Raw genomic sequence first — 13366 nt, 5'->3', positions numbered from 1 at the left:
CAACAAATTTCCCACATGTGGGACTAATAAAGCTTATCTTATTTTACATGTGAAACCACAAAAGAGTTCAATGTGAAGATTCATTTTTACCGGTTCTCAGGAGGATGTGTGGATAAAGGAAATGGAAAAAAGACCATTCTGACCAGATGGAGACTAGCACAAAATTATAATAAATAAACAATACAAGGCGAGTGGTTATCTGATGCTATTATTATCATTATTATTATATCATAATCTTGTTTTCTAATGTATTCTGATTATGTACAGGGGTTTAGACTTGTTAGTTCGTAGGGTTTGGATTCTGTGCTCCTTCTTTTTAGTGTCTGCCCATGTGTTTCCTCTGTTCTCCGTCTGTACCGTGTCTTTAAATCCAGTCTATGTATGTCCTGTTTTATTTTGAAGGTCCGTATCTGATGTCAGTGTGTTCCGTGCACCCTCCCTGGTGATTCAAATTCAGGTTTCGGTTTTGTTTTGTTAGTTTTCCCAGTTTAGACTCTTTCTTGGTTTTGTTTCTTGCCACTCTCGCTTTTGGTCGTATGTCACCCTCCTGCAATAAAGCTCACTCACATCTCAGCCAGTGCCTGCGTTTTGGGTCCTTATCTCTCCTAAACACACCTTGTCCCGCAAACCGTCACAGTGGGTGGAGCCAACTTTCACTTTTATCGGGAATACGTTGAATTGAAGATTGTATAACAAAGACTAATTTCCTCGCTTAATAGGCTTCTAAAAAATGAAACTTAAAAAGCGTAAATAAAAATAACCTAAATAAACCTAAACTATCATCTGCTGACAGGTGACGTCACACTTGTTACTGATCATGCTATAATATTTTTGATGCCAGTATTCACTTCTGGTGGAAACAACTGCTGCAGCGCTGACTGCTGACAGGACACCTCCTGAGCATGCGCAGTGGGCCACATATTCTAGAACCAGAAGCACTGTTGAGTCTGCTATCGAGGCTTGAACAGTGTTTATAGTCCAGCTCCACCAGAGGGCGCTTTCACACAATCAGATTTGTCTGTGATGCATTTACAGAGTTTTCTTTGAAGACAATTTCATAATTATGCTTAGAAGAAACTCCAACACATTGTACATAAAGTCAGTTTATTAATAAAGTTTCCTCCAGATCACCAAAACTTCATATGGATCTATTAAAATAAGAGTTTGACTTTGTTATGATCTATTCTGAGTCTCTTTATAAATTTGCATCCTGTGTTTTTTCCTCTTACTTTATGGAAAGTTGTTGTTAAGCATTTTAGTCATAAAATAGAAAAATTATTAATTAAAAATTATATTTTATAATGAGTTATGGTCCATCGTGTAAATGCACATGAAGGTCTTTCTGGGCTTTAAACTATTTTAGAGTTTAGCCCTGTCCATAAAATGAGTTACCATAAAATCTGTAATGTTTGATAAGCAGATGACTCTCAGCTTTACTTGTCTGGAGTTATTTAACCATCAGTTTTTGGAAGTGGTCATTTGTTTCCAGATTCCCTCAGACTGGATAAAGATAGATGTCAGTCGTCCACCCACAGGAGCTGCCATATGGGCCAGGTCTAATGTGTGTTTTCTTTATAACCCCTGAAAGATGATCAGCTATCTTATCTCATCATATCTTTATGACCCCTGAGAGATCATCAGATATCAAACTGCACAGTAACTAAGTTCCATGTCTGCTTTTGATCTGTGGCTGAGATTTAGTTTGTTATTTGCACTGAAGAGGACTGAAGTGTGTTTGTGTTCACCACAACAACTCACGTTTTCCATCAGACATCTTTGTGAAACCCACAGAACCACACGAGAAGATCAAGTGAGACCAAAGTTTATTGAACCTGCAGAGAAACCAGATCACTGCTGTGGAGATGACAGCACACTTAGAAAGTGGTGAAGTTACCATAAAAACATCTTCATGGTGCCATTCTTTTTCTGCATCTTTATATAAAATAAAAACCTCTCCATTTGAATGTTCTGCCCCTCAGTGAGGGTAACTTTATGAGGAGAACAAAGATAAAATAAACTAGTGTGTTTTACAGTGGATTTGTGGACCAGTTAGAGAACAGCAGCTAGATTCCAGAGGGTGGACTGGTGGACCACTTCAGTGATTAGATGACATTTGACTCTGCCAAAACAACAACAACAAAAAAAAAAATCCACACACAGGAGGAGAATACGAGCACAAAGCCAAGCTTCATTCTTCTCTTTATAAACAGCATAGAATGAGGACATGTCAGCGAACGCATCACAGTTAAAATAATTTAACGTTCTGCTTTTGATCATGTGACGTATTTAACTTTTTTACATATTTTCTGCTGATGTGTCAGATCACACAGCATCTGCATAGACATGCAGTGTTATTTTCATACACTTTAACCACAAGATAAATTTTTAGACAAACCATTGTAAGACAGTTTACTGGCACCAGAATATTTACTCACTGGAAAAACTCAAAATCTTACTACGGTAAGTATATTTGTCTCATTTCTAGTCAAAAATATCTCTTTACACTTAAAATAAGACACATTAGGCTAAAGAGTAACAATTCAGTGAGATACAGTGGGATGCAAAAGTTTTGGCCACCTTATTAATAGTCATTGTTTTCCTGTATAAATCGTTGGTTGTTACAATAAAAAATGTCAGTGAAATATATCATATAGGAGACACACACAGTGATATTTGAGAAGAGAAATGAAGTTTATTGGATTTACAGAAAGTGTGCAATAATTGTTTAAACAAAATCAGGTAGATGCATAAATTTGGGCACTGTTGTCATTTTATTGATTCCAAAAACTTTAGAACTAATTATTGGAACTCAAATTGGCTCGGTAAGCTCAGTGACCCCTGACCTACACACACAGGTGAATCCAATAATGAGAAAAAGTATTTAAGGGGTTAATTGTAAATTTCCCTCCTCTTTTAATTTTCTCTGAAGAGTAGCAACATGGGGGTTTCAAAACAACTCTCAAATGACCTGAAGACAAAGATTGTTCACCATCATGGTTCAGGGGAAGGATACAGGAAGCAGTCTCAGAGATTTAAGCTGTCTGTTTCCACAGTTTGGAACATATTGAGAAAATTGAAGACCACAGGCTCAGTTCAAGTTAAGGCTCGAAGTGGCAGACCAAGAAAAATCTCAGATAGAGAGAAGCGATGAATGGTGAGAACTGTCAGAGTTAACCCACAGACCAGCACCAAAGACCTACAACATCATCCTGCAGCAGATGGAGTCACTGTGCATCATTCAACCATTCACACTTTACACAAGGAGATGCTGTATGTGAGAGTGATGCAGAGGAAGCCTTTTCTCCGCCTACAGCACAAACAGAGCCGCTTGAGGTTTGCTGAAGCACATTTGGACAAGCCGGCTTCATTCTGGAATAAGGTGCTGTGGACTGATCAAACTAAGATTGAGGTATTTGGGCATAACAAGGGGCGTTATGCATGGAGGAAACAGAACACAGCATTCAAAGAAAAACACCTGCTACCTACAGTAAAATATATGGTGGTGGTTCCATCATGCTGTGGGGCCAGTGCAGGGACTGGGAATCTTGTCAAAGTTGAGGGACACATGAATTCCACTCAGTATCTGAGTCATCTCAGTCCCCAGACCTGAATATTATTGAAAATCTGTGGTGTGAGTTAAAGAGAGCTGTCCGTGCTCGGAAGCCATCAAACCTGAATGAACTAGAGATGTTTTGTAAAGAGGAATGGTCCAAAATACCTTCAACCACAATCCAGACTCTCATTGGAAGCTACAGGAAGCGTTTAGAGGCTGTAATTTCTGCAAAAGGCGGATCTACTAAATATTGATTTCATTTCTTTTTTTTTTGTCATGCCCAAATTTATGCACCTGCCTGCTTTTGTTTAAACAATTATTGCACACTTTCTGTGAATCCAATAAACTTCATTTCACTTCTCAAATATCACTGTGTGTGTCTCCTATATGATATATTTCACTGACATTTTTTATTGTAACAACCAGCGATTTATACAGGAAAATAATGACTGATATTGATAACAAGGCTGTCAAAACTTTTGAATCCCACTGTATATTAACTTGTTTTAAAACAGTGAATCTAGTGAATTTCAACCTAAAATATCTTGTATTAAGTGAAAAAATCTGCCATGGAAACAAGTGAAAATTCTGTAGTTTCTCTCTAGTTTCAACATTCACTGTCTTGAAACAAGTTTCTGTATCTTACAGAAATGTTGCTCTGTAGCCGATTGTGTCTTATTTTAAGTGTAATTAGATCATTTTGACTTGAATATTTCCAAGCTTCAAAATCCAGAAAAGAAATGTTCTGTTTCCTCTGGATGGCTAAAGGTTACTACAGAGCATTTTGTAATAACTTCTGCTTTGAATGGCCTGTTATGGTCCATTTGTCTTAAGGCCGAGTATAATATAATTGTATGAACATCACAATGAAAATCGTCCTCCAATCTCTGACATATAACATGCTGATACTGTTTTCTTGAAAAATGCAAAGTATGTTTATCTGGAATAAACATACTTTGCATTTATCTGGATGTCAGTTTAAACAGTAAAAAGAAGCAGTGGCAAAGTGATTACAGGCTTTGCAGTTCAATCAGCCCCAGTTTCAACTTTTTTGATTCACAGGCTTCCAGATAAAGGTTTATAAGTGTGGAGTGAGCTTTTATCTGGTAAAGAGCATGAGTCATAACGTGTTTTTTTTTTCAGCTTAGGTTACCATGATGGCTGGAAAAAAGGGTGAGCCGCTTGTCTCTGTCCATAGTCAAAGATAAGGAGCTGAACCTGGGCCTTCTTGTTCTGATGGTTGTTTGTCCATAACCGACGTCTTCAGTTCTCACTGCTGAGTAGATCACAGCTGAATCACACTCTGAGAATAAAACATATTAGATTGCTGCATTATTTGTTTACCATGATGCACTGTGAAGAGATTAAGTGATCATTTTTATAAACCACAGCAGCTTTTCAGTGTTCTTAACACCTCAACTGTGACACAGCTTTGACAATAGAGAAGTGGGGGTGTTTCTGTGGAAAAGAAAACTGGACGACCACAAAGCTGCCACCTGCTTTCAGTGCAGATTGACTCTCTTTACTATAGAGCACATAGCAAACACTTGTCGCAGCCTGAACACTATTTTAAAAATTAAATCTACTTTGGCTGAATTTCTGTGTGCAGGATTTAGAGAAATTCTTTTCCAGATCATGTCTCCATGTCCTTGGAGATGTGTTTTTAAAATGAACAGCTCTGTGTTGAAACACCTGCAGCTGAAGTGTTTTCTTTCTATCAGAAACAGGATGCTGGACGAGTGCAGAGCTGTTAGCTTCAGTTAACCACAGACCACAAACACACAGTCCAGCTCACAGTGAACAACACTCAGTAAGCACAGAGTGAAAGACTAAGTTTGCACATTTTAGGTAAGGCGAATTCATAACAAAAGTATATGTGTATTGCTATGAAAACATCTTCTCCTACCTTTCCCTTTCAAAACTTTTTAGACATTTCTTCTTTCCCTTTTTTTATTATACAGGTAGAAAATATTTTCAAAATCCAAAATATCGCGATACTGCGATATTTTCACAGACCTTCAGTCAGTGAATTGCCACCATACTGTGGTGGAGGTATTTGTGTGTCCCAGTGATCCCACAGACTGTGTTGTCAAGGACTGTTAGGGCTTCCTAAGACTGACTGGACCAGAGTGTGTGTTCAGACAAAGAGTGACCCTCTATAAGAAGCAATAAACCAAAGGACCAGTTTACCCTCTCTGGGACTGGGTTACTAGGACCCACCCTGGAGCCAAGCCTGGGGAGGATGCTTAATGGAGCACCTGGTGGCTGGGCCATAGGCCGTGAGGGCCAGCTTCAAGATATGTGGAATTTTTCTGTCAGTCGTCCACCCACAGGAGCTGCCATATGGGCCAGGTCTAATGTGTGGTGCAGTGAAGCGTGGATGTATACTCAGCTATTAAGCCTTGCAACTGGGACATGTAACTTCACCTCTTGGAATATTGTTCAATGCTACAACCAATTCAGTCCATGTAAAACAGTTGGAATAGCTCTGTGACAAAGGGTCCAAGACCTTGGGCCCTTTGTCACAGATGCTCTTCATAACTGAGGGCTTCATCAGGTGATGTACTCATGCTCGCTCAGGAGCAGTTCACAGCCAAGAGGGGAATAAGAATTAACACCTCTAAGTCTGAGGCCATGGTCCTCGGGTAAGGAGGATGAGTTCAGCCCCAAATGGAAGAATTTAAGTCTTGCTTATGAGTGGAGGGAGAGGAAGAACTACTTTTATGATATTTGGAAATTTCCTCCCAAAGATGTCTTAAAATATTTACAAATATCCTGACGTAAAAAAGTTTGAAACATTGCATTACCTTCACTTTTTCTGATTGGTTGTTGCAGACACTTGGATATGTTGATGACACTGCACGTGATGTCAGTGATGATGTCATCTTCTCCATTACCTTGATCCGATAAAAATTAAACAATAATATAAGTTCTGTAAACAGAGATTACATGTAAGAAAGTTGTTACTGTGGTCATCATGAATGTGAAATGTATTCTAATAAACAAACTCAGACATGAAACATCAGGAAGTCTGAGTCTCACCTTCAGGTTTCCTGTGAACACATCGTCTCACCAGCAGAACCAGCAAAACCAGTAGAGCCACAACACAGACTGATCCAACAGATGACAACACAGAGAGAACAGGAGGAGAGAGTGATGGAGGAAGAGTGATGGAGGTGGAACCAGGAGGACAGGTGGATGTAGGTGGAGGTGTGGATGTAGGTGGAGGTGTGGATGTAGGTGGAGGTGTGGTGGTGTGTTCCCCTAAAATAAAGCAAACACAGTCATTAAGTTGTCGTCACATTGTGAATGTTGAAAGCTGCAGAAACACAGACAGGTGAGTGTGTCACCTGTGACAGTGATCCAGCTGGATGGAGACTCTCCATGACTGCTGATGTCACACTTGTAGAGGCCTTCATCAGACCTGGAAACATGCTGGATGGTCATGTGACCTGTAGGCTGCTTCCTGATGAGGGAGCCATCTTTATAGAAAGCAGCTGGGAGGTTGGAGGGAGTGGTCTTTGTTTTACAGAGCAGAGTGACGTCATCTCCCTCCATCACAGGGAGGACAGGACTCTGCAGGATCACTGATCCACCTCAACACAGAGACAAACTACAGCATTTCATCCATTTACACACAGCTTCATCAACACTAACTCCACACACTCAGCTTACCAGTGGCTGTCAGGTTAACCATGTTACTGATGGGACCCTCTCTGGACTCACACCAGTAAACTCCATTGTCCCATGGGAAAACATTGATGTCACAGGAGGAACCAACTGCCTCTCCCCACCCATCTTCACATTGACTCATCTGTTGTTTGCTTGTGTTTCTCCTCAGAGTCCATCCAGCAGAGCTGTCGTCCTCCTCACAGCTCAGAGACACAAAGTCTCCTTTAAAGAACTGAGAGCTGCTGGGACTCACAGTCAGACGAGCTGTGAGGGTTACAATGAAAAACCAATGATCTGTTTATTTTATGAAATCTGACACAATTGTTAGCATGTTTTGCTTAATCAGTTGTTTCATCAGTTTTATATCTGAGATCCATTCTGGAAACATTAACTTAAGTTAAAAGCAATACGAATAAACCAAAATATTTTAAGTTTGCAATACATAAAACCATTAATAACAGAGGATTACCAGCAGGTAAAATAAGTAAAAATAAGTACAATCATTTCTTCAGTAAATTTATTTCCAAAGATGCTACTGACACCAGGTGTGGGTGACAACCGATCCACACACGCAAAGAAATCAAACCGTAGAAATCCATAAATTGTGCGTAATAATGAGAAATGACAGAGGAAAGGGAGAGAGAGAGGTAGAAAGGCATGGGCAGTCATGAAACCAGCTGAAATCTATAAATAATTAGAAAGCAATCCTGCCAGTTAGTGCAAATTAATATCAGCTGGTTCACTTCCATATGTGTCTCATTATCAAAATGTCACACAAGAAACATCTCATGATGATTAAAACCAATGAATAGTTCTTATGCAGTGTTTGTTTTTTTACTGTACAGCTGTGGCCAAAAGCTTGAGTTAGAATAGCAGACTGGATGCTTGACATCATTGTTCTTCCTGTTAAACATGGTTACCTGCAAGGAAACACATGTAGCCATCATTGTGTTACATAAAAATGCCTTCACAGGCAAGGATGTTGTTGCTACTAAGACTGCACCTAAATCAACCGTTTATCAGATCATCAAGAACTTCAAGGAAAGAGGTTCAATTATTGTGAAGACGGCTTCAGGGCGCTCAAGAAAGTCCAGCAAACACCAGGACCGCCTCCTAAAGATGATTCAGCTGCGCTATCGGAGTGCCACCAGTGCAGAGCTTGCTCAGGAATGGCAGCAGGCAGGTGTGAGCGCATCTGCACACACAGTGAGGTGAAGACCTTTGGATGATGGCCAGGTGTCAAGAAGGGCAGCAAAGAAGCCACTTCTCTCCAAAAAACCATCAGGGAAGAACTGGTATTCTGCAGAAAGTACAGCGAGTGGACTGCTGAGGACTGGGGTGAAGTCATATTCTCTGATCAAGCCCCTTTCCGATTGTTTGGGGCATCTGGAAAAAGGCCTGTCCGGAAAAGAAAAGGTGAACACTACCATCAGTCCTGTGTCAGGCCAACAGTAAAGCATCCTGAGACCATTCATGTGTGGGGCTGCTTCTCATCCAAGGGAGTGGGCTCACTCACAATTTTGCCCAAAAACACAGCCATGAATAAAGAATGGTACCAAAACATCCTCCAACAGCAACTTCTTCCAACAATCCAAGAACAGTTTGATGAAGAACAATACATACAATACATACAATACACAACAATGCATTTTCCAGCACGCTGGAGCACCGTGCCATAAGGCCAAAGTGATACCTAAGTAGCTCAGGGAACAAATCATTTTGGGTCCATGGCCAGGGAACTCCCCAGACCTCAGTCCAATTGAGAACTTGTGGTCAATCCTCAAGAGGCAGGTGGACAAACAAAAACCCACTAATTCTGACAAACTCCAAGATTGATTATGACAGACTGGGTTGCTATCAGTCAGGATTTGGCCCAGAAGTTGAGAGCATGCCCAGTTGAATTGCAGAGGTCCTGAAAATGAAGGGCCAACACTGCAAATATTGATTCTTTGCATAAACGTGATGTAATTCTCAATAAAAGCATTTGAAACTTTGAAGTGCTTGTAATTCTATTTCAATACATCACTGAAACAACTGACACAAAGATCTAAAAACACTGAAGCAGCACGCTTTGTGAAAACTAATATTTGTGTCATTCTCCAAACTTTTGGCCACGACTGTACTCAGCACTCAGAGAGCCCCCTCTGTGTGACTCAGTGTTTTGATGTTTTATTATTAGTTTTACTGGTCTGTAGTTTCTTCTTGGTTACTAGTGTTTTGGTTTCTGTATTGCTTGTTCTTAGGTTTTGGTCTCTATGCTCCTCATCTTACTCTGTCTGTACTCTGTCTCTGAGTTCTGTCAGTGTATTTCCTGTTTTACTTTGAAGGTCCATATCTGATGTTAGTGCATCCAGTTTATATCCTCCCTGTCTCATCATATTCGTTAAGTTCAGCTGTGTCTCTTCTGTGTGCAGTTTCTTCGTTTCCCTCTGTGTTTATTTATAGTGTGTGTTCTCTTGTGCTGGTCACTGGTCCATCTGTGTTTCCTCCGCATGTCTTCCTGTGTTTCTCCATGCATGTCATCCCATGAGTTTAGGTTTCAGTTTAATTTGTTAGATTCTCCCCAGCTTACATTTATCTTAGTTTCGGTCCTCCAACCTCTGCTCAGCCTGTTTTCTCACCATTTTGTAAATAAAGCTCACTCTCATCATCTGCGTTTGGGCACTTTTCCCTTCAACCCTACAAGACTGTCATCGCAGCTGTGACAGGCGCACTCGTGTAATTGAAGGAAGGACGAATGGAAAAATGACATTCTTCATAAACATCTGTTGCCATCTACCAGAGTGATGAAGATGAAGCGAGGGGCAACAGAGTCAAGCAAGACAACGATTGCAAAAACACACCCAAGGAAACTCAGCTGGTTTCACAAAAACGCCATAAAGCTGCTAGAATGGTCCAGCCGGGATAGCTCAGTAGGTAGAGTGGTTGCCCCATGATCGGAAGGTCGGGGGTTCGATTCCCCTTAACAGCTACCCTGAGGTACCCCTGAGCAAGGTACCGTCCCTACACACTGCTCCCCGGGCGCCCAATGGCTGCCCACTGCTTCACTGAGTGAATGGGTTAAATGCAGAGAGCAATTTCCCCACGGGGCACAATAAAGTACAATCCATCCAGCCAATCACCTGAATCCAACTGAAAAACTATGGAAAGAATCCCAAAAGGTTGATTTTGTTCATCTGGACATAATGTTTTCAGTGGGGGAAACTTTTTGTAACTCGTTCAAGTGATTTCTTCAGTCTCAGCTGACTGCAGGTTTATAAACACTATATTTGCATAATGACTGAAACTAGCACCACTGAAGGAACAATGGGCTGGGAGGTCAGTTCCTTGATCATTAATATGCAAATTCTCATGACCACTGACCAAAGCCCACTGATCAATGGCCATGAGTACCATTCACAGAGAGTTGGGGATTGGCTGCAATCACAGCATTGTAAGATGGCGACAGATGTCCCCTTAGGCCCCCTCCTCGATTCAGAGATGGTCTTTCCCTTTTCACGTAAATGGCCTCCTTTACTCTGCCTTCAAACCAGCGTTCCTCCCTGTCCAGGATGTGTACAGAGGATGGCCCGTAGGTGTGAATAGACTGCAGAGTCCTGGCCTGACGAGGTAGCTCTTCTGTGTTGTGCCATCCGCTTCACTAGAGGTTGTTTGGTTTCCCCGATGTATAAATTTTGGCACATAACAGCGAACACTATGTTCCTTTGTTTGTGTCGGGGGACCCGATCCTTGGGGTGGACCAATTTTCGTGCAGCATGTTTAGGGTTTGCAAGCCACAGAGTGTTTAGAGATAGGATGTTAGTTACAAAGAGTTGAATTTAGGATGAGAGGTATTGTTTTTATATTTTTTATATGCAGTTTCTTAAGTACAGGTGTTGTAAAGGCTGATTAGAAAGGTGAAGGAAAACTGAATAATATCAGTTATTATGGTGAACACAGGGTAAGTTTTAAGAGGGTCAAACTGACGAGTGGATTACTTGAATTTTTGAATAAGGTTAGAAATTGTAGAAACAGCGAAAAGTTTCCGATTTGAAAGTATGCAAGTGAACGGGTCTGAGGGAAGTGGTGAAGGCAAAGTGTAGCAGGTGTTAGTGGTTAGATGTTGGTGAAACTTGTCAACTTTAGTGTTTAAAATTTACATTAATATATCAAATGATAAGTAGAACAGGATTACAGATGAGACGACAGAAGAAGGTTACTGACCTTGGTTTGTTGTGCAGCTCAGCAGTGAGATCAGAACTAAAGAGAAATGACACTCAGGTTGATTTGAGGTGAACATAAAGAACAACTCCACACAAACAGCTGACAAACACACAAACTCACTGGAAAAAAATACTGGAAAAATGTGTAAAACTAAAAAAAAAAAACAAAAAAACAGAACCATGTATCCATTCTGCTGCTTGTCCACTTTAGACTCTATCACAGACTCTATCACAGCTGTTATTACATTATTACATTATTATTATTATTACATTACAGACATTCACACCTGCAGCCACTTTAGAATCATCAGTTAGTCTAACTTGTCTTTGGACTGTGAGAGGAAACCTAAATAGACACTAACCACTGCACCTCTGTCACACCTGTACTTTTTTAATATCATTTACATATCTTTAAATTATGTTTTTATTAACATGTCTTGAGGTTTATCTTACAGTTATTGACAAGTAATGATGTAATTTTGTACTGTTCTCACAGTTTATATCTTGAAAGCTGCTTTTTATGTGCATTGACTTTAATGTGAGTAAAAATTATCAACTACTTTTAAAAGTCATGTGTCCACTGTGCAGCTGTGTTGATATAATGAGTGAATGATTTGATCTTTTCACTGCCTGCTGTGTTTCCTCGACTCCTGAGCAAAGATAAAGAGTCAGTTCAGACCTGCAGTTGGTCCTCGTGGTGTTTGAACTTGAATTCAGCCTGATTTGTTTTTCATGTCTTCTCCTCCATCATCAGTTATCAGGAGAGCAGACAGTCAAAGTACAAGAATTCAAACAAACACAGAGATTCTACTTACAGAGCAGACACAGCACAGATGTTTCCTTCATCGTCCTTCTCACTCATTTCAGCTTTTTGTCATTTCTGTCACTGACACCAAGTAAAGCCCGCCCTCTTCCTCTGAGCACCAGCTTTCTATTGGTTCAAACACACTGAGTGGGAGACTGACTTTCTTGTCTAAAGATAGAAGTGAATACAATTCTTTAAATATACTGTTCACCAGTGAAAAACCTGAAGTGTATTTTTTTTTAATAATTTGAATTAAAACACTGACTTAGATCTGACACACAAACACACAACACCAAGAGATGATAAGTTTATCATTAAAAGCTAAAAACATCCAGAAGAAACAAGTGTTTTATAATAATGAAACTACGCTTAATAACTGCAACGTTACATTAATCCTCCCGCAAGGGTTGTTTATGGCCACTAGAGGGCGATGCTTGACTTTACATACTACATGAATACAATTAGATCATTAATTCTTTTACAGTTTGTTATAATAACTGAATAACTGAATAAATCACACGCTCAGCACGCTTGCTGTTCTTAATGAAATGGCCTTATTTTCTTTAAATCTTAATAAAGATTACATTCATTTGTTCATGTGACTGTATGTTTGTTGTGTGTCTGTTCAGCACAATAGTAAAAGAAACTATGGAGATCTCTACACTGTGTAGTCTAGAGATGAGAGAACAAAATATTGTTGTTGTCTTATTTAAAGAAAAAAGAAGTTAAATAGACCAAAACTCATCACAGTTATATTAATGCTGTTTTGTCGTCATAGAAATACTGATGGTAGTGATTCATACACATGCACATTATTGTAGTGCTCCAGTACTTAAAGACCTTACCCCTAATGATGACATCATCAGGTGGAGTGATAGTCGAACTCGGACCTGCATGATTCCCACCCCCTGGTGGTGACATTGCGTCATTGCGCCAAGGACCAACCTGCTGCAATTGTTAATGGACACACAGGTTCACCAGTTGCTTCTTCATAAAGACGTCCAGAATCCACAGACATTAAAGTTCATGTTTGGAAAAGTGACGCAAGGAGGGAGAAACAATAAGGAACTCTGTTAAACCTGACAACAACAGCACCACAGCTTAGCAAGAAGGGAATGAATGCAGGAAGGTTCA

General features: G+C 40.1%; 1 protein-coding gene across 1 annotated transcript in view; it reads right to left on the bottom strand.

Moving 5' to 3' along the window:
* Window positions 1–13366, bottom strand: part of LOC112431091 (low affinity immunoglobulin gamma Fc region receptor III-like) — a 46227-nt gene extending 32861 nt beyond the window's left edge. Inside the window, exons 1-6 of the mRNA XM_076880975.1 lie at window positions 13078–13366; window positions 12243–12358; window positions 11429–11464; window positions 7229–7489; window positions 6904–7149; window positions 6596–6817 (exon numbers count right to left, since the gene is read on the bottom strand). Coding sequence (XP_076737090.1) covers window positions 6596–6817; window positions 6904–7149; window positions 7229–7489; window positions 11429–11464; window positions 12243–12273 — 796 coding nt within the window. The 5' untranslated portion in view covers window positions 12274–12358; window positions 13078–13366. The remainder of the gene's footprint in view (window positions 1–6595; window positions 6818–6903; window positions 7150–7228; window positions 7490–11428; window positions 11465–12242; window positions 12359–13077) is intronic.

The sequence above is a fragment of the Maylandia zebra genome, unplaced genomic scaffold, assembly GCF_041146795.1.
Source record: "Maylandia zebra isolate NMK-2024a unplaced genomic scaffold, Mzebra_GT3a scaffold02, whole genome shotgun sequence".
Lineage (NCBI taxonomy): Eukaryota > Metazoa > Chordata > Actinopteri > Cichliformes > Cichlidae > Maylandia > Maylandia zebra.
Note: the sequence above shows the minus strand (reverse complement) of the source record. Positions and strands in the feature narration are given on the sequence as shown.